The sequence below is a fragment of the Coturnix japonica genome, chromosome 5 (genome assembly GCF_054131305.1).
Source record: "Coturnix japonica strain WE chromosome 5, WE-NBRP24, whole genome shotgun sequence".
Taxonomy (NCBI): domain Eukaryota; kingdom Metazoa; phylum Chordata; class Aves; order Galliformes; family Phasianidae; genus Coturnix; species Coturnix japonica.
The window spans coordinates 18,458,693-18,478,770 of NC_140667.1; the positions used below are offsets into that span (position 1 = coordinate 18,458,693).

At 35.5% G+C, this 20,078-nt stretch overlaps 1 protein-coding gene across 6 annotated transcripts in view; it reads left to right on the top strand.

The window, feature by feature from the left end:
- Positions 1-20,078, top strand: part of OTOG (otogelin) — an 85,901-nt gene that overhangs the window by 34,395 nt on the left and 31,428 nt on the right. For all 6 annotated transcript variants that reach the window (XR_014947077.1, XR_014947078.1, XM_032445043.2 and 3 more), the window contains 10 exons: positions 1,457-1,595; positions 1,830-1,964; positions 2,261-2,407; positions 2,999-3,118; positions 3,920-4,036; positions 5,410-5,566; positions 6,368-6,394; positions 8,917-9,084; positions 10,960-11,238; positions 19,711-19,822. Coding sequence is in view for 4 of the 6 variants with exons in the window: in XM_032445043.2 (XP_032300934.1) it covers positions 1,457-1,595; positions 1,830-1,964; positions 2,261-2,407; positions 2,999-3,118; positions 3,920-4,036; positions 5,410-5,566; positions 6,368-6,394; positions 8,917-9,084; positions 10,960-11,238; positions 19,711-19,822 (1,401 nt within the window). In the remaining 2 variants the exon portion in view is untranslated. The remainder of the gene's footprint in view (positions 1-1,456; positions 1,596-1,829; positions 1,965-2,260; positions 2,408-2,998; positions 3,119-3,919; positions 4,037-5,409; positions 5,567-6,367; positions 6,395-8,916; positions 9,085-10,959; positions 11,239-19,710; positions 19,823-20,078) is intronic.

A 20,078-nucleotide genomic window follows, 5' to 3' on the forward strand; every position in this document is an offset into this window, starting at 1 on the left:
GTGACTGTGTTAGGAGCCTAAAAGGGAGCTCCCCATTCTTTGCATGTTAAGAATTGTTTCTGCACAAGAGTGTATCTGAATCCTAATATCTCTGAGAGAACATTAAAAGCATCAGTTACTTTTTCTGCTCAAGTGTGCTTTCATCATTTTTCCTTTCCCTCTCCATTAGCTTTGGTAGGTTCCTGCCTTAGCCACTTCCTCAGAATGACATTAGAAGCTGGGTTACAGCCTAAACTTTTCACATATAGTACATATACATGCAAGTCTGAAGTAAACTAAGCACTTGTCATTATAAAAACACAAGTAGAGTCAAAATAATTGTTTTCAAGTGGAGCCTTTGAAAATCTGGAATGTTATGCTAGGTTGGTATGAGTTGCTTTGAAAGGGAGCAGAAGAAAACATGGAGTGGCTAGTACTAGAAGCTGTCTTCATTTTATTCTAGTTACTGTTGTTTTATGAACAACAGTGTGATAACCCTGTAATGCCTGATAGCAGTATGATTAGACAACGAACAGCTATAATGATGTAGAACTTCATATTATTTCATGCTTTAGCATATGAGATGTGAAACTTGTTATTTACCTAAAATTTCCCAAAGTAGGGCAGATATGTAGTTGTAAAATACAGAATGTTCATTTAATCAGGGTATAGAAACCTGTCATAATTTTATCCATTATTTATAAATGCTTATGTTATTTCCAAAAATTATAAGAATATATTATATTCAGAGTAGTTCAGGTTCTATCTATGGTCACAGGATGATGCACAGGGAGACACTGATTCATAAGGTGACCATAGATAGAACCTGAACTACTCTCAGGTTAAACTTAAGGGATATTACTGATGTATAAGAAAAAAGAAAACAAATAACCCAAAACACAGTTCTTTAGAGGAGCCTAGTGGAATAGGACACACACTCTCTCTCTCTTTCTCTCTCTGTGTGTGTGTGTGTGTATATATATATATATATATATATATATATATACAAATTTATGCAAAACTTCTATTCAGTCAGGAAGTGGGTGAGGACTGTAGTAACAGGACACGTTGCCTATTGATTCTAACAATCAGCTGGTGTATAAACAAAGGTACTGATAGAAAGAGCTTCATCCTTGAAACACATCACTGTGTGTGAGTACAGAATAAACTGTATTACATTGGCTGGCATTTTTCTTGCTTAAGCTAAAAGAATGCCTTTTCTTTGTCTAAAGTGTCTGTATATTCTGAAACCAATAGGTTCTAAGAAGAAGGAACACAAGCTGTGTGAGTTAATTCTGTAAAAACAGAAATTCTGGGAAATCAATTTGTTTAAGCTTCTTTTAGATGAAATTTCTAAATGCTTCTATCCTCAGTTACAATTCTTATGCATTCTAGGTAGTTTTGCTTCTTAGTGCAATAGCAGTAATTGTCTGTGCTTACAGTTGTATGACCAACAATGGTAATATTGTTTTTTCAGCATTTGCCAGCATGGATCATTTCAATGCACCTTCCATCCATGCCCATCCATGTGTACTGCCTATGGGGATCGGCATTACAGGACATTCGATGGACTTACATATGACTTTGTTGGAACTTGTAAGGCTTATCTAGTTAAGGTGAGATATTTTATGAAGTCTCAGTAAAACCCGATATAAGATCTACTCTTCTACTTGTTTCTTATCAGTGCCATATACTGCATCCAACATATATTTTTTTAAGCTTTGCTGTGTCTCAGATATTGAGTTATACTTACCAAAAATAACATGCTGCAGTTTCTGCTAATTTATCTGTGCAACAATATATGTAGTTACATTAGTATATTTAGAAGTGCATGTTTTTTTTCTCTGCAGAGTACTTCTTCAGCAAGTTTCTCAGTAGTTATACAGAATATTAACTGCTTTAATACTGGAATCATTTGCAGAAAAGACATTTTCATTACCGTTGGAAAATCTTCTCTAATATTTGATGATGAAACTGGGAATCCTGTATGTGTCAGTCTTGAACATGCCAAAAAAGTAGCAAGTATACATCTCTGAATATTTTTTTTCTGTCTTGTTGGCTAGAAAATGATTGTACCACTTAATTAGCCTAGATGTAAATATCTTTTCATTGAATGTTGATTGCATCAGTATTGTTGAATGGAAACCATAAGCAAAATCTTGGCTACAAACTTTATTGCTGTAAATATTTACTATTTATAGTAATTTTAGTATAAGTAGTACTATTCATAATTTTGTGAGGATGTTAGATTTTTAAGCAGCGTTTTCTTAATTTTGAACAGAGCACATCTAGTTACATGGACAAACTACAGAAAATACAGTTATGGAAAGCTGGATTTTTCACTGTTGTTCATTTTCCTGATGAACACATCACTATTCTTTGGGATCAGAGAACAACAGTTCACATACAGATGGGTCATCAGTGGCAGGTAAGGGAAAGTCACTGCTCTTAATGCCATTTCTTTGTGGTATTTGTGTTAGTCTTAAGTGTATGCTATAATTGTTTGTGGAACAGACAACATGTCATGAATCCTATAGGAACTCAGTAGCAGAATAAAGGAGAAAAATATTCAACTGCCTTGTCAATCAAATTAATCATTCCCAATTTCAATCTTTATTCACTTGTTACTGAAGTTAGACAGTAAAAACAGAAACAACTATCTTAAGGGCAACATTCTTCTTAAGTACTCATTTCCAATGTGACTGGAGCAGATGTTATTTTGCTGCAAGTTGCTACCAAACAGGTCACTTCTCTGAACAAAAGATCAGTTCCATTCTCAGAGGCTCAGTGACACTTAGTCTAAAAGAAATAATACTGATGTTACTGACAAAAAATATTTCCCACAGTTTTATTATAGTTCAACTTCTTAGGCTTGGAAAGTGGTGAAAACATGTTGAGTCCTGACAAATGTTGATGGAGCAACTGAAGACAAAAACATAAAGTATGTTTTGAAAACAGTTCTGACCGAAAGCATTATATATTGTGTAGGAAAATTATTGCTTTTGTTTTTGTTTTCCAGGGTGAATTAACTGGGTTGTGTGGAAATTTTGATTTGAAAACAGTAAATGAAATGAGGACTCCAGATAATTTTGAATTGACAAACTCACAAGAATTTGGAAACAGCTGGACAGCTGTAGAGGTACATAGTAAAACAAATGTATTTGCTTACAGATTTTGGACATTTGAATCATACAGTTTATCTAGAACGAAATCAGAAGTTGCTGGAAATCTCTGTCAAGCAGCAGTGCAAAATTCACAGGCTGTTGTTCTTAAAGATATCATAATCCATTAAGCAGGATAAAGTAATCACTTTTTTTTTTTTAAATAATACCAAAGTGTAGAGCAGAATGTGGTGTAGTATTCTTCATCTACAGCTGTTTTCTCAAGAGGTTTTTAGAACAGCAATATAAACAGTTCCACAGTCATTCTATGTATATCTGTTATTTAACTTACAGTTCCTATGTTGTTAACATACAGTCCTATGTTGTAAAGTTAAATACTGAACTTCTTTCTTATGTCCAGTGGTATTCAGAGATTTTCCTTCCTGGTAGTTAGGGTAAAAAGACCAGATTTCTAACCTTTCTCATGAAAGTTATCCACGTGATCTTTGTCACCTATGTGAATGGGATAGTTCAACTGAGTACAGACAACAGATTAGGACTTCCTGTAAGCTCTGTTTAGAACTGTGTGTGTGAATGTATCAGATACATGAAACATTTCTTCAGAATGTGTATTTTTCATTTTATGTGTTTTTCATTTTCATTAGCATATTAGCCTCTTTTAATTCTTTTTCTTGATCTCTTCATTTTCCCTAATGAATGTGGATTTTTTGTTTTACATCTTCTCAAACAAACACCCACAAAACAAACCCGTTTTTTCAGCTCAAACACGAAGTACTAATAAAACAAGTTTCTTCCCTTGATTTTACTTTCTTGTTAAGTGTGCTGACAGATCTGACATTCAGAATCCATGCAGTTTGAATCCACTGAGAGAGCCATTTGCAAAGAAGGAGTGTGGAATACTGTTTAGTGAAGCATTTGAAGCTTGCCATCCAGTGGTGAGTTGTAGTCACGTGTAGAAAGATGTGAAAGTCATTGTCTTAGAAACTGCTTTTCAGCTCCAAGCGCTTTACATTTTCTCCTTACTTCCCATGCCAGAATGTTTTTATATAACTACATCAATAAAGAACACAAAGGAAGTCTGAACCATCCCTATTTCACCCTAAAATGGTAATGTTTAATAACATACTGTCAAAGAACTGCCTACAGTTAGCTGACTTAGACAGAAATCTGCTTGTTAGTGCCACAGAGTACCACTTTGGCATCACCTAGCATTCAACTTTGTGGCTAATCCCCTTTAAAGTTAATGGAAAAAAATTACATGCAATTTTTTACTTATTTTTAATCCAGAGCATAATTTGAATAATTGTAATTATTTGCTTTATATTACTCAAATGTGTTACATTGCACACGTGTCTTACAGGCACGTTTAAATAAATTCACAGCTTCTTCTAGGCAGTATGTGTGGAGAAACTAACTCCCAGAAATTACATGCATCTCCTCACTTAAGCAACTAGGTAATGAAAATAAATAAGCCATGCAACTTGTTCTGATAGTCAGCAAGTTTGGGTTTAGTTCAAGAATAAAGAGAACTGATTTTACAAATCTAGGTGTTATGTGAAAAATAACATATTCCAAGATATTCAGAGGTCAAGATTTAAGTGCATGCCCTAAAAATTTAGAGTGATTTCTAAGGAGGAGGGAAATTCTGTATGAAAGGCAATCAGGAAATGCAGAGTTTTCCTGCATATTATTTTGGAGGAAAAATGGAAGCTGATGTTTAAGTTGTGCTGATGTAACACTGGATTAGTCAGCTGTGTAAGATACCAATTGGATTCCTCGTAAGTGTATAAATATTATGGTGTAAACCTGTGTAGAATGTATTGCAATTCAATCAGCAAATTAACATTGACAGTCTTCTTTGAAATTTAGTCCCTTAAGACAATATGCCAAAGTAATCTGAGGAGGAAAGCAGTGACTAATTGTCCCATGAAGTTTTCTAATTATATTAAGAGAATGAACCACTCATGAAGAGTTTTCTACCTACTGTATTATTTCTTATGTTTTATGCATATCTAACTTTGTTAATGCTTCTGAAACATATTTTCTTGTGGTCAGCTGAGTCTTATTTAATATGATTCAGTGTAGCTTATTATGGCTTAAGTAGTACAAAACCATGCAAAAGCATCTCATGTAAGCATCTGAGTATCATTTTTGTGTTCTAATAATCTCTCTTGTATTTAATGCAAACATTTCAAGTAAAGCCTTTGATGCTTATAAGTCTGATGTTAAAATCTTGAAGGAATCACAGCTTTGTGTTGAGATGATTGTTGCCTGTGTCTACATGAAATATTTTCTTATGTATTTCTAGATTGATGTCACTTGGTTTTACTCAAACTGCTTGGCAGATACATGTGGTTGTAACCAAGGAGGGGACTGTGAATGTTTCTGTACAAGTGTATCAGCTTATGCCCATCAGTGCTGCCAGCATGGGGTTTCTGTAGATTGGAGGACTCCTAGAGTGTGTCGTAAGTTAACTGGTTCAGCCACTGCTTGCTATTGTATTTATGAGGTCTAGACCTGAGAAATCAAAAATACTGAGTTGCCTGGGGATGTGAATTGCTAAGCCACACTATCAGAACTCATGTGAGAATGAGCTGCTTTTGGGGCATAAGAAAACAAGTGAGTGCCTCTTACTGATCTCCATGTTCATTTTTTGTCTAGTTAGGAATATGAAAAAAGCTTGCAGTCCTACTTAGCTTTTCTTCTTCAACAATGCTGAGAGGTAAAACACATCTGAGACCTATTTTCTAAGGCTTCTGAGTCACATGCTTGGCAGAAAAGAGTCACTACCTGGAAGTTGTAATGGAAGAGGGCAAGAAAGTTAAAAAATGAAGGAAAAAACAATCATTTTTCTAATTTCACAGCATCTCAAAGAGAGCATGCAGTTTGATAGAAGTTAGACAAGAAATGTGCAGTAGAGCAAGAGGTATACTCAATTTTTTAAATAGAAATCATGAATTTTTATAGAAATGAGAATGGGAAGACAGCAAAGCTTAGTCTTAAACACTAGAGGTCGCAAAAAGACAACTATAGGAATGTGAGCTTACTATTTTTTGCTAGTAAATAATATTTAGATCAGTATAATTTAAACAAGAGCTTTATTAAGGTAGTCAAATAAAAATCTGGCAATAAATGTTAGAATAAATTGTTATGCATGATCTGACTTGACCAAGCAGTTGGCTTTGATCTTAACCAGTAAAAGATAGTGGAAAAGATATTAATATGCAGAATACCCACAACTTTTTTCCTTTCTTTCTATTTTTCAGCTTATGATTGTGAATATTTCAACAAAGGTAAGTCCTAAAGGACCTGATAAAATGTCAGTATAATCTTTGGCTTCTTTATTCCAAAGATACCTTAATATTACTCATCATGTTTTATATAAAAATGATGTGTTGATGAAAACAGTTACAAATGATAAATTATTTAAATAACCACAATTCTACTTTAAGGTTCACTTTATTTCTAATAGCTTGTAATTTCATGATCGTGTTAATGTTGGGAATCGTGTGTCTTTCCCAAAAGTTTAATTAAATTGCTTTGCATTTATGATATGGTAAAGATTAAATAATGAAATCATTAAGTTATTTACATAATATTCCATTCAACAGTACTGGTGGCAGTATGATTAAGGCTTACTGCAGTCCAGAATTGATAACCATTGGTTCTATCAAACCAATCAACCCCTGTGCAGCCTCCAGAGGGAGTTAGTTACATAGGTAATTCAACTTCCCGTGGCATGGGATAACTATCGATTAGGGGTGACTGACCTAGCTTTGTATTTTTGAGTGACAAGTTCTGTTGCTTATTAGAACTCATCTCAGAGAGAGGTGCAAATCTGGTATTAAGTGCTTGAGTAAAAAGCATCAGTTGCTAATTTGTGCTGAGTGTGCTGTACTACTGTGTAAGTGCTGGGATCTCTATCCAGACTGTTTCAAAGTTATATAGTGAATGTCTACATTGTTAGACGTGGCAAAGATCTAAGCACTGAAAGCCAACCTGATGTGAAGAGTAAACGGGATTCTTGCTTTTTATTCTATAATTTCTTCTGTCAAGCTTCAAATACACAGGGAAAAGCTGTGCATTTAGATGGCCTGTGATGTTTTGGTCTTCTGTTAGACTTCATATTGTAACAACTTGCCCTGAGAAAGATCTTGGGGAGGAACTGAGACTTTAGATTAACTTTTCTGGTGCACAGACAGCTGAAAAGTTTTTGAACTGATGAAAAAAAAATTTTATATATATATAGTTTAGTGGGATTTAAGCTAAATCATTATTTAAGCCCTATAAAGTGCAGTTCAATGAGATGATTGCAGTTTGAAGTTTTTGTACTGCTTTGTCTCATAAATGCAATCTGAGACTAAGTGATCTTGCAGTTATAACAGACTAGAAGAGCAGTGCCCCTAATGTCTGGGGCTGTAGTGTGTGCTAGTAGCAAAAAGAAGTTGGGTGGTAACAGATACAAAGTGTGATATTAGTTTTCTTACTGAGTTTTTATTGACAGCAATTTATTTGCATACTGGAGAGCTGTACATCTGACAAGCTTGTAATAAACATGGTTATCATATACTTTTTCCTGGTGTTTGCTTATTCAGCTCATCAGTTCTCACCATAGGATTTTCCAGAGTGACCAATGAGGAGGAAAAGCTATATCTGTGCTAAATATTTTCTACCTGAAATGCATTTGCACTGCCAAAAATTGCTTATTTTTTGGGAACAGAAAGGTTAAGAAGTGGTCTTAGAGCAGAAAGAGATTTTGTCTATATAACTTTGTCATTAATTCAGAGTGAAGTAATTCATTCTCTTTCACTTTGGTAAGGGGACATTCTGATTGCAGTTGTTTCTCAAGTTTTGAATGGGAGAGGGACCTAAAATTTATATGTATGATAATATTTCCAGAATAATAAAGCTTTAAGTCATTTAAAAAAGGCTTCTCAGCTCCTTGTAAGGTAGGTAAATCTTGTGTCCTAATGGGCCATGTAGGATTTCTGAAGTCTTAGTAACTTTTACTACCAGGGAGTGCCAGAATGCAAGAGGAAGCTTCAGGCTGCTCTTCCTATTTCTAACCTGTTTGAACTAATTTTGAGGTTCAGTGGTCTTAGCAGTAGTTATCAGCTGAGAAGTTCTGGGAGAGTTCTAGCTTAGATGGGTGCTTGCCATGTGCTGGTTTGTGGTTAAAACAGCAGTGAGGTAAAATGCTCAGGCATGGTTTTTAACAGAGGAGTTTATAAAAACCATCTTAAAATACCATGAATTTCTAACTAACTGATACAGTGCAGCTTTTTGAGGTTTGTGAAATTATTTCACAGTTTTTGCTTTTTTACTTATGGGTAAAATTTGTCCTTTCCTTTTCTAGTGATGCTGATTTCTTCTTGTCATGCTTCCCAGTACTATGTTTGTATCTATACTATTCACAGAGTCATTTGATACTTGATTGCAGCAAGCTGTTTCTAGAAGAATGCCTCACGGTATAGACACCAATGCAAGTGGTTTTAAACAGCAATAAGAAGTGGTTGAAACGTACAAAAAAACAATTTGTGTCCCAGGATAATCTGTAAAAACACTCCTTATTTCTGAAGTGAATAACTAAGCTCTCAGCTAACTTAGAAACTGAAGGGGGTAGAAACTAGGGAAAGGAGAGGCTGATGACTATTCTCTAGAATTGAAGATAAGTAGTTTTGAGAGCAAATATTTTCTAAAAGAATGTGATTTTGTTTGTCATTAACAAATGGCACCTGGAGTCAGCTGTAGTTTCTCTATCATAATATTTAGGGCTCAAACATGAAAGGTAATTCTGACTTCTTTTTCTCAACAGCTCTGGGAAAGGGCCCATACAAACTTCTCAGCTACATCAATGGAGACTTTGTAATGGCAGCAGAACCTGTGAATGGCTTTGTTTTCCCAGTGAGAGAAGACGATATTATTCCTGGACATGTAGTGAGCTTTATGCTTACTTCAGGACTTTATAAACCCAAAGCACATGGTAAAGTGATTGTAATGTATGTGGAGGCTTAAGCCAAAGCATATTCTATCCTTTAATACTTGCGTTACATCTAAGTATAGACCTGGGTTAAAAAAAAAAATAAATATTTTCTCTTTATCTAACTCTGCACCTAAATGTCTGCTAAAATTTCCATTTGACTAATTCTAATTGCATGATTTTAGTTTTATGAACAGATAATTTTATTTGATAAACAACAATCCCTCCCTAACTACAACTTCCAGAAGTGTCACAATCAGTATTGTAGCCAGTGCCTCAGATACATGTTGCTCCCTCCAGTTTTCCTCTGGCAGAACTGGGAGTGGTGATATAAGAAAAGTACTCCCTAATTCACTTAATTAGTCACCATCATGTACTTTCTACTGTCGTGTACAGAGATGGCCACATAACCTGAGCTAAGGGTATGTGCTATGAATTTGTCTACTTTATGTCCTGAATTGGGTTTTGCAGTGAATGAATCTTGTTTGTTCAGCAGACAAAATAAATCTTGCACACCTTCAGTCAGGTATAAAAGGCTTACAAGAATACATTCAGCACTTTGTGACAATGATTAAATGCTATAGTAGTCTGCATACCCAGTTTTACTGCCCCCTGAGTGCTCAAGCCTCAATAAAATTTTACTACAGATCAGGAATTTGGACAGTCTAGTGTGTCTGTCTTTTGTGTAATCAGAAAAAATGAATGTAGGTCAGTTGAAAAAGCAAGCATTTGATTAACTGTTGTCTGTAGAAGTGACGCGGGAGCTCATGTAATAGAGTATCCAGGACCAGACTGCTTTTATTAGTTATAGATTTGAGACACTTCTACTCTGTATTTGTTGTAGGTTTGGAAAGTGAAGGTCACTCCCAGCGTTCTACTCATATAAAATCTCTATCTCAAAATAGAACTTAACAAGTGGATTTTGTGCCTTATAGTCCAAATTAGGAGAATGGAATTTCATTTTTGGGGCATGTAGGACTTTGTAAAATCAGTGCAGTAGTTTTCATATTTTACATATTCAGTTGTATTAACTGTGTTCTTGGTTGTTTGTTCACCTCCCACAAAATAAATGGATTTCATCTGTTCAAGAGAAATCACATTGGAAAGTTTGGGGCCTATAAATCATGGTGACTGTCTCATTACTTTCCAATCACTTACAGATATTTATTTAAAAAAGATACTCTTGTTTTTCAAATAAGTTGTAGATTTTATGCTCAGAAAACAATCAACTCTTCCAGAATTGTTATACAATTCCCCCCTCCCCCCAGAAATGCTATCTGGGCCTGGCAGTTCAGTTGATTTTACAGTAGTTTAATGGCTGCTTTCAGCACAAGAGCAGAATTAACAGCAAAGCAGAATGAAGTAATTCTGTGTGTAGCAGATGCCTGTAACAAGCTCAAAATCCGCCACTCTGCACTTGATCGTACAGGGGCTTGTTTGAGATCTACAGTGCTGTTTTAAGGGTAAGGTATCGTGTGTGGGTATGTTTGTCAGAAGACAGACTTCTCTGTTAACGTTGTTGGGAGGAAGGCTGGAGAGCTGTCTGCTTAGAGATGCAGACACAAAGCTGCAAACTGAATGCAAATTGCCATTTTTGAATTTATTTTTAATGCAAGGCTGAGTTCTTGAGCTATACGCTTCTGATTGCAAATATTACAAAGAGATTATTTTGTAATTTGTAGTGAATTTAGAAAAATAAACATTCATCAATCTAGGATTCTGTAATATGCGTATAGAATATTTCCTTACAAGATTCTGACTATTTTTATTGATAAGGCCAATGCTGTTTACATTGCTTATGCTACTGATAGCAGTAATGTTACATTTGAATGAGTTCAGTTTATTAAAGCATGTAAATGAGTCCTCTGTGTTTTTCAGATTCCAACTTGGTTTCATTTGAAGCAGCCGAGAGACCTAATTATTTTCTCCAGTTGTCCTCCAGTAACACCCTCATTCTTTCTAAATGGGAAAAAAGTGAAGAGTTTCACAACAAATCAACATTTGTTATCCACAAGAATACATGGCTTTCAGGATATAGTTCCTTTGAGTCATTTGCAAAACCAGGATACTTCATCCACATTTCAATGTCTTCAGTTGAGCTTTTGAAGTACCATCATTCAGAGGAGTTTAGACTGTCAGTACTTCTGAAACTTGTAGGTAGGTGATTAAATTTATATTTTATTAAGAGCAGTTTGCTTCCTATGGAAATACAGGCCAAATGCTGTTGGTCTTTTAAGAGGTGATGAAATTACTTACTTTTCCCAAATATCACTGAAAGCTGTTCTTAATCTATTTGTGAAACTCTTCCTCAGATTCTCCTTTGAGCTTTGTAGTAAGGATATCATTGTTTTCTTCTCCCAAGCCATTAAATACTCTCATGACTTCACTGTATTTGCCAATGGTTGTGGATATTAATAGACAAGTACAAAGTTTCTGGGCCATATCTACTTTGTGGTTTGTTAAGACGTTCTTAAGGAACAGAAAATTCACTCAGATTAATGATTTCATAAAGAGAATGGAGAAAAAAAAATGAATACTTGTCTAAAAGGCAAAGTCTATGCATAATGTTTTCTCCTTTTTTTTCCCCTCTGATTGTCACTGAAAGAGTTTTCAGTGCAGTGAGTTTTCATTGTGGACTTTGTGGCCACCTTATTAGAGGTCATGCCATCTGGTACAAAAGATATTGCCTGAAGATTGCCTTCCTCAAAATCTTGGTTTTTCCCCTGAAAAGCTGCTTTAGCTTTATCAACGTTCCCACTCTTGAAAGCTGCCTTTTCAGATATTAACTGCTAGCATTTCAAGTGCACTGGAAATAGAGGCCTCATCTTCGGGATCTAGTTGTCTGTTTCCCTTGAGTTTATTGGACTGCTACAGCTCCTGAATATGCAGTGGAGATTGCTGTGAGACTGTTTGGTTTCTGCCTTCTGGAGAGATTCCCATTCCTATAACAGTAGTCAGGTTCCACTGAAGTGTTAAAATCAGAAATATAGGCAACATTCTTAGGAATCCTTGTAGGAGTCGGATGCAGAAATTGCTCCAATAAATTTAAACCATAAATTTAGGAGTCCATAATTGGTCAAACTCTGCCATTTTTAAATTAGTAAGGAAAACCACAAAAAACTCTAGAGAATTGTGTCCTGAAGTGAAGATGGTGTTAAAAATGAGACATAAGAAGTTATATTGTCCTGTAAAGCAAAAACAAGGCAACTTACTCATGAAACAATCATTAGCTTTATTGTCAGTTTGCGTTGATGCATCAGATATTTCTAATTTATATATATGTCTTTATTTATGAACCTCGGTATCAACTACTAATTGCTGGATCCACTGGTCTTTATGTGGTATGTAAATTTCTCAAATCATCACAACTATTATTTTCATGTTCTAATGGCTTTTGTTGTTGTTGTTGCCACTTCAAATGTAATGGCAGTTAATTTGTTGGGACAGCAGAAGTATTTTAAAGGTGTTCTTGGTAATATGATTTTCTTAAATCAGTTCTTCGTTCTCTAAAAACAAAGAACAAAAGTGAAATATTTTAACAAATGAACCATTGCCTGGCTGGGTTTTATAGTGATCCGTTTGAATCTCTTGGCACAGGCAAGTCTGAAGCAAGCACTGACTTCTGTGACAGAAGAGGCCAACTGTATGCTTTGTGGAGCTTCTTGTTATCAAAACATTAAATTAAAGTCTTAATGGTAGCATTGTGAATCTGCCGCTGTTTTGTGGTGCATTATGATGACAGCCTAATGCAGCTGTTGAATGGCACACTCCAACTTCTGAAAAAATGACAGATTTTGTCATTGCCAAATGCCTGTCGTCTCTTGACAAATGCTTGTAATTGCAGAGCTGTTGTGGTTTTTGAACAGTTACAGAGCTGAGCCTGTTACCAGGACATTCATACAGTATTTAAAGCAAATAACTTTTTTTGGATGTAACAAAAATATCTCCTTTAAGTCTTTTATCTTTGAGACAGGAATGAAGAAGGTTAAAACATGTTCCAATTCTCAGTGGTCATCCATTAACACAGAGTGGTATATCTTTTCAAGTGTGCAGAGTGGTATATCTTTTCAAGTGTGAAGTCTTTACCATTCAGTCATTATAGCAAAAAAATCCTATCTATGCTAGTGGAAAACTAAAACAATTCACCTCAGCAAGTGGGATCAGATCAAATGATCAAGAGGCATTTCATTAATCACCACATCCGAGGGCTTGGGTTTCAGAATTTTATAAGCAGAGAAACACAGGGCTTGAGTCTTTCTCCAGTGTATGTTCACAAGGCTCAGCCTGCTGATGTAGGGTAATTACATGGTCTAAAAATACAGCAGCATTTGTTTTAGTTAATGGAAAAGTTACACCAGCTCCAGGGTGCACAGGCAAAAGCATATTGGGTTTCCTGCTGACTGTTGTAAATGCTTTGCATATTAGATCAGAAACTCTTGAACCGGGAACAGCTATTCCTCTGGAATCAGAGGATAAATATCGGGAGCAGAATAATAGGCCCAGTAAATCCCCTTGGCCAGAAAGTTCCTTGTGAGGCTTCTTCATGCTCTATGACGCACATTCAAAAGGAAGAATTTTAAATGACCTGATCATCACAGCAATAGATACGTGGTCACTGAAAGTCAGCTGATGCGTCAATTTTTTCAGTTTCATAGCAATAAATATTGTTGCATTCAGATGCCTTGACTATAAATGGTGTGGATAGGATGAGCTAAAACTGGAAAGTGTTTTCTAGGTATAGTCACTTCAGTTTTTAAACTGTTTTCATTATAATCAGATTTTTTTGCAGTCTTCTTTCCACGAACATTGGAGAGCTTGAGTTAACTGAATTTGACTATTTAGAGTATGTGTATCACAAGAAAATATTTATTTTCACAAGAAAACACATTTTCATTCTGTGTGGGGTTTTGTTTTGTTTTTTATCACCAATGGATTATTACACATTCAGCTGAAAGAATACACTTAGCCTTACCAGAAGAACAGAGACAAAAATGTCATGTAATAGCTGTGAATTCACATTTGAAATCATTACTTAGAGGAAGACAGGAGGAAGTAGAAAACTGATGATTTTTTTAATGCATATACCTATAGTTTCCTTACCTTTTTTAATCATATGTGCAAGCTAGTTGACTTTTACCATTCATAGTGCGATAATAACATTCTTTACATTTTAATATCGCTGTGGGTTAATATTAGAAAAATGTGACTTGTTTTACAAAAATTCAGTGGCAAAGTTCCTAGTTTCTAAAGCATGTAGTTAACATTACTAAGTTTCTAAAGCATGTAGTTAACATTACTAAGTTGGTGCATATGAAGGCCTGTCTCTGAGAATTTTCAACAAGAATTAAAATCTCAAGATGTAAGTGTGTATATGCACACTTCACACAGGTATCTATTAGTGTTTGTGCTTGACACAGGATAGTTTGGTTCTTTTTAGTATTTGTTAACTGAAATATTCAGACATTGTGCAAAACTGGAAATGAAAATATATACTTTTAACAAGAGCCTCTTCCATCTTAAGTCAGGATTTATATAAAACATAGTTGACTGGCTTAACTTCAACATAGTTTTACCCATTTCCATCAATAGAATTAGTTTTTAACCCATTGTATTTTAATTACAATGCATTGCTTTTAAGTTCAGTTTGAGCTCAAATGTTTTTCCTGTCCCAAAAATCATGACCTGGACTCGGTACTGGATAATGCTGAGCAACTCTTGTTGTACCTACATATTCCAGCTATGTCCATTAACATACCTTCTATGTAGCTCTTGGAATTGAACCGAGGTTCCCTGGAATTATAACATTTTTCCTTCTTATACCACAAACATCTGACCTCCCAGCTTCTGAGTGAGTAAATAGGAAGAGATTAGATAATTATGTTAATAGGATTTGTATTAATCTAACAGTATAATAGTAAACTAACGCTTTAGTATTTTGAGGGGTAGGCAATTATATTTCACTTTCAATTATGCTTTTGCTAGGTATAGAATTCCTTTTCTTCTGTGAAATTTCCTTACATTTCTCACTGCAGAAACTTGAAAGTCATGAGCAGAGTTTGTGGGTACTTTGTATGTGTTAAGTGGCTAGATAGGATTTCATGTTTCTAAACTTGTAGCTGAGGATGGCAATCTGAGTTACTAAGCAGAGTTTTGCTGCTGTTATAAATAGAGGTAACTCTGAATCAGGTTTTCTTCCTTCCAAATTATTTGAAGTCTGAGGAAAAACAACAACAACAAAAAAAGTGTCAGATGAGAATGAAAGTTGAACTATTTTCTCATGTTCTTAAAAACTTTTATTCTGTATACAACATGTATAGTTTAATTTTTAGGTTTTCCCCCCCTTTTTTTTAAAGTCAATTGGAATTCTTTGAGTATAGCAGAAATTGCAAATATATCAAAATTGTGATAGTGGCAAATGTTGTCCTTGTGGTAGGAGTCAATATAAAAAATGTCAGGATGGGCTTGTGATCTAGCAGGAGTTGTCAATGCACACAAATACTGTGGCTGAGGTTGTTGTAACTCAATGTCACTAGCAGACTGTGGTGTTATGAAAAATAATATTCTTTATTAGATCATAGAATCACAGAATGGCTTGGGTTGGAAGGCACCACAAGCTCTAGCTCCCCTGCTGCATGCAGGGCTGCCAGCTGCTGTATCTAATACTAAACCAGGCTGCCCAGGGCCCCATCCAACTTGACCTTGAACACTTCTCTGGGCATCCTGTTCCAGCACCTCACCACTCTCTTGGTAAAGAACTTTGCCTGATATCCAGTGCATGTCTTCCCTCCTTCAACTTAAAACCATTTCCCCTTGTCCTGCCATTATCTACCCTTTCAGAGAGTTGGCACCCCTCCTGTTTATGGGCTCCCTTTAAGTGCTGGAAGGCTGCAATGAGGTTACCCTGCTGCCTTCTCCAGCCTGAACAAACCCAGCTTCTTCAGCTTGTCTTCATAGGGGAGGTGCTCCAGCACTCTGATAATCTTTGTGGCCCTCCTCTGGACCCTCTCTTAAATGTTCCAGATAGTAGTTGCTGTTACCACAGACATAAATTTGAAGGAATTAAGTTCCTGAATGCTTCTCTGATGCCCAAAGAAGTAAGAAAATTATGTATAGTTTTGGGAAGTATATTTTAATATATTGTCGTTGGTAAAGTTTGTACTTGTATTGATATGAAAACTTTCTACAGTACCATAACATGTTTATATGTTTAGCTCCTAGTAGACAAAATAAATGAGGGCATATTGAGTGGAATGATTGCTGTGTAAGCTGCACTTTACCATTTTATTAAGATTTGCTATGTCACCAAATAGAAGATAAATGCTGATAGACTTCAGTGGTATGCACACGGTTATCTCCAAATGACATGACAAATCCTTTTGAGGAGCAAATGTCTGATATAAGAGCCTCGACTTGTTATCTGGGTATCATTTTTTTGTTGTGAGAGTACAGCAAGCTCCTATTACTGTTTGCTGGTGGGGGGATTTAAGTAGTATAAAAATGGAAAGCATGTGTTGGAGGTGGCTGATTAGCTTCCTGGGTAGCAATAAGGCTTTCATGCCATTACACTGGTGAAATCCACAGTTTCACTGGTGAAACTTCACCAGTAATCACAATTACTTAGCTACAGTATTTTCTGTAACTGGGATAGCAGCACTCTAGGTCTGACTGGCGTGAAAGTTAACGTCTAAAATCAACAGAGAAAGGTGTGTTTCCTTCAATTTAGAGAGGGGGAGGGAGATTTAAATGGCTTTACAGCATATTTTTGTCCTTTTTTCTTATACCCTAACGACTGTGTGTATTAAGATCATAATTTATATGTAAAGGTAGTGAAAGGAGGCAAAAATACCTATTATGTTATCTAGGTTTAGAAATACTTTATTTTCTTGGCTTGATTCTTGGTTTTGATTTCATTGTAGTTCAGAATGAGGTTCTGTGCCTGTTTAAATTCCCATTCATTTTCTGCCATATCTCCATTTAGGGTAAGCTTTTCAAGCAGGAACTACTTTTTAATTATATTTTTATTTTTATGGTGACTAGCAAAGTTCCTCAGCTTGGTTCTTAAGCTGCTTAGGGATTTCAGAAGTGATTCTGTCAACAACTAAAAGTTAAAATATGATGAATAATTAAATTGAAATTTGTATTATGCTGTAAAGGCATTCTCTCATAGTTGTTATTAATGCATATATTTCAATATATTTGATGGATTTACTGAGATGTACTGAAAACTTTTGAGGCACTGCAAACCAATTCATGGAATATATTCTTGCTGTGGTGATCTGGGTTTGTATGTAATTTACACACTCAATAAAAACAAATACAACTTGGCATGTCACATTCAATTCTTTTGCATCTACAGATTTGAAAATTAAATGTCAATCTACAGCTCTTCTTTGAAAATAGTTTCTATGACAAGGTTCCTGATTTCATCTCTTGTCTGTCTTGTGTTCTGCAAATGTAGAGACAAAATTTGCAGAAAAGTATGATTTTATTAGTTCTTTAGTGAAATGGGTATTAATGAGCAACAAATTATGTGCAAGTTCTCTCTATTCATTCAAGTCATACAGCACCTGCGAACTCCATAAACTTAATCTGAATGGAGTATTTGAGGGAAATGCAGCAATCATTTCATAAAGGTCTAAGCTCCTGTGAAGAACAGGAAGAAGTATGTCAATTTGACACGTGTTAATTCAAGATCACCCTTCTGCTAAACTCAGAATCTGGCATTCTTCATGAGGTGTATGTATGTTCTCTATAAAGCTTGTGCTTTTGTTGTTTGGAACTTTGGAACTTTTTTTTTTTTTTACTGTTAGTGTTGAGGTTTATGGTATGAATTAGAAGTTATGGGTCTGTCTGTGTACTTGCCTTTGGGTAGTCTGATGAATGAGATTTCCTAGGTTGCACTAGAATTTTCTGTGATTGCTCGTCCATATTAGGGTGATGATCACCTGTTCCAGTGTATCTTAGTGATGTTGTCTTTTTGTCATACATCAACTTCACGTGTTATTAAACCTTCTCACTTTGACCTGTGCTTTTATGCAAGGCTCCATACATCTGTCAGCAAAATGTTCAGAGATGTAAAAGAAATAGCCTCTTTGCATCAATAAAGATCCACAAAACTTAAAAGACTTAAGAACAAGAAAACTGGAAATTCTTTGTAAGCAGTAATCATTTTCTTTCTGAAAATTAACATAAATGTTGTTCATATGGTCTAAATTCGGTCTTCCTACTCTGTTGTATATCATGGTAGTGGTCTTCTCTATGTGTAGACATAAAGGAACTGTCACTGCCTTGCTTTAGCTGCTCCAGGAGGGAGCTGTAGGGACTTGTTGTAGTTTAGGTATCAAAATCCAGATGGATTGCTTAAGCTACACAGACTTGGAAGAGTCTCTTGGCTATGCATCTAGCATTGATGTGGGAGCCATTCTGCACACAGATGGGACAGGGTTGTAGTGAAAAAGAAAACATGGTAATGCATTTAAACATGCAAGTGCATACATCTGTGTATGCTATCCATATGATTACTGAGAATTTGTTTCTCTGAGGTTTTTTATTCAGTCTGTAACTAATTGTGTTTTTTTTTCTCCTTTACATTCATTCTGAATAAATTAATAAGCATTAGAACTGTAGCTGATCCTTACTTCCATTTATTTCCACTTTGAAATGTAACTTCTATCTGAACTTGCACTTAAAGTTTCAGTTATATGGGCCTGATGCATTTCAATAAACTCTATCTGTCTGCTATAGATAATCTGAAGATAAGTTGGGTAGGTGCATGTGATTTTGGGGGGGGTGATGGGGGGGGGAGTGTTGTTTGTTTTTTCATTTGTCATAGTGTTTGACTTTTTGAAGTATTTTGTTTGGAGAAATGTTTTTATTTTTTCAAACCCATGTATGTGATCATGTCTGTGTTGCTTTGTTCATTGTAGCAGCAGTTAGGTATTTCAAGAGAACAATTCCAACCTCAAATCATTTTGAGTCCAAAATTTGATCTTATACTGCTTCTGAGAAGATGAACTGTTAAGAGACATTGTGGTAAAGAGTCTAAATTGGCCTCATACCAGACGATTTTATTTGGCTTGTTGCTTGTTTTGGTTTTTAAAATGTAGTTGCATACAGGGTTATGTACCTTTCATCACCTGATTTTACACAGCAGGCAAACCACTTTTATGATAAACAGTGTTAGAAAGTGCATTGGTGTGATGCTAGTGCTTTTAATTTTGATTGTAATGGCAATAATTGTTCAGAGTCTCTATCTTCATCTTGTTTGAATAACCTAAAATACAGATTCATTGTTGGCATAGTTTTTTATTAAAACATAGGAAGGCAGCTCTGACTTACCTGGCTTTATTTTCAAGTGATTGTAATATACAGTAAATGTGAAAAATTCAGTGGCGTGTTTTATAACTGCTCAGAGTAAAACAGGCTGCAGAGTACTCTGCACTGTGCATAAAAGTCAACTGTGTGTAAAAGACCTTCACAGTTTGAAAAATGCTAATACTAATGTTTGTAGAGAATGCTGGTAGAAACAGTGAGTGTTCTAGAGCTGCAGTGAACTTCAGCTATCTTTCTTAGTGATGTGTGTGTGTTTCTAGAAATAAATGAGATTAACAGAGTTTGGTTGTTTTGCAGATGTAAAATTTCTATCACGTTCTGCATGTGAATGGCGTTACGATGCCTGTGCAAGCCCTTGCTTCAAAACCTGCAGGGATCCTCTGGGAAAAAACTGTCAGACAGTACCAAAGTAAGTTGTTGTAAATGTAAAACTATGTAATTTGTGTAATAATAAGCATGTGAGTAACCAGACATAGGGTCAGTACAGGACTGTGTTAATTTGTAATCTGAGTAAAGGAGGAAAGAACTGAAACGGTTGTAGCAGATACATGAAAGTGAAGTTTCTAGACATCACCGGTATTAAGTATTGTCAGAGTCTATAACTGCAAGTATTTGTAACCTTAAAGCTGGAGAGAATGAGAGTGTACTGATAAAAAGTGATGTTT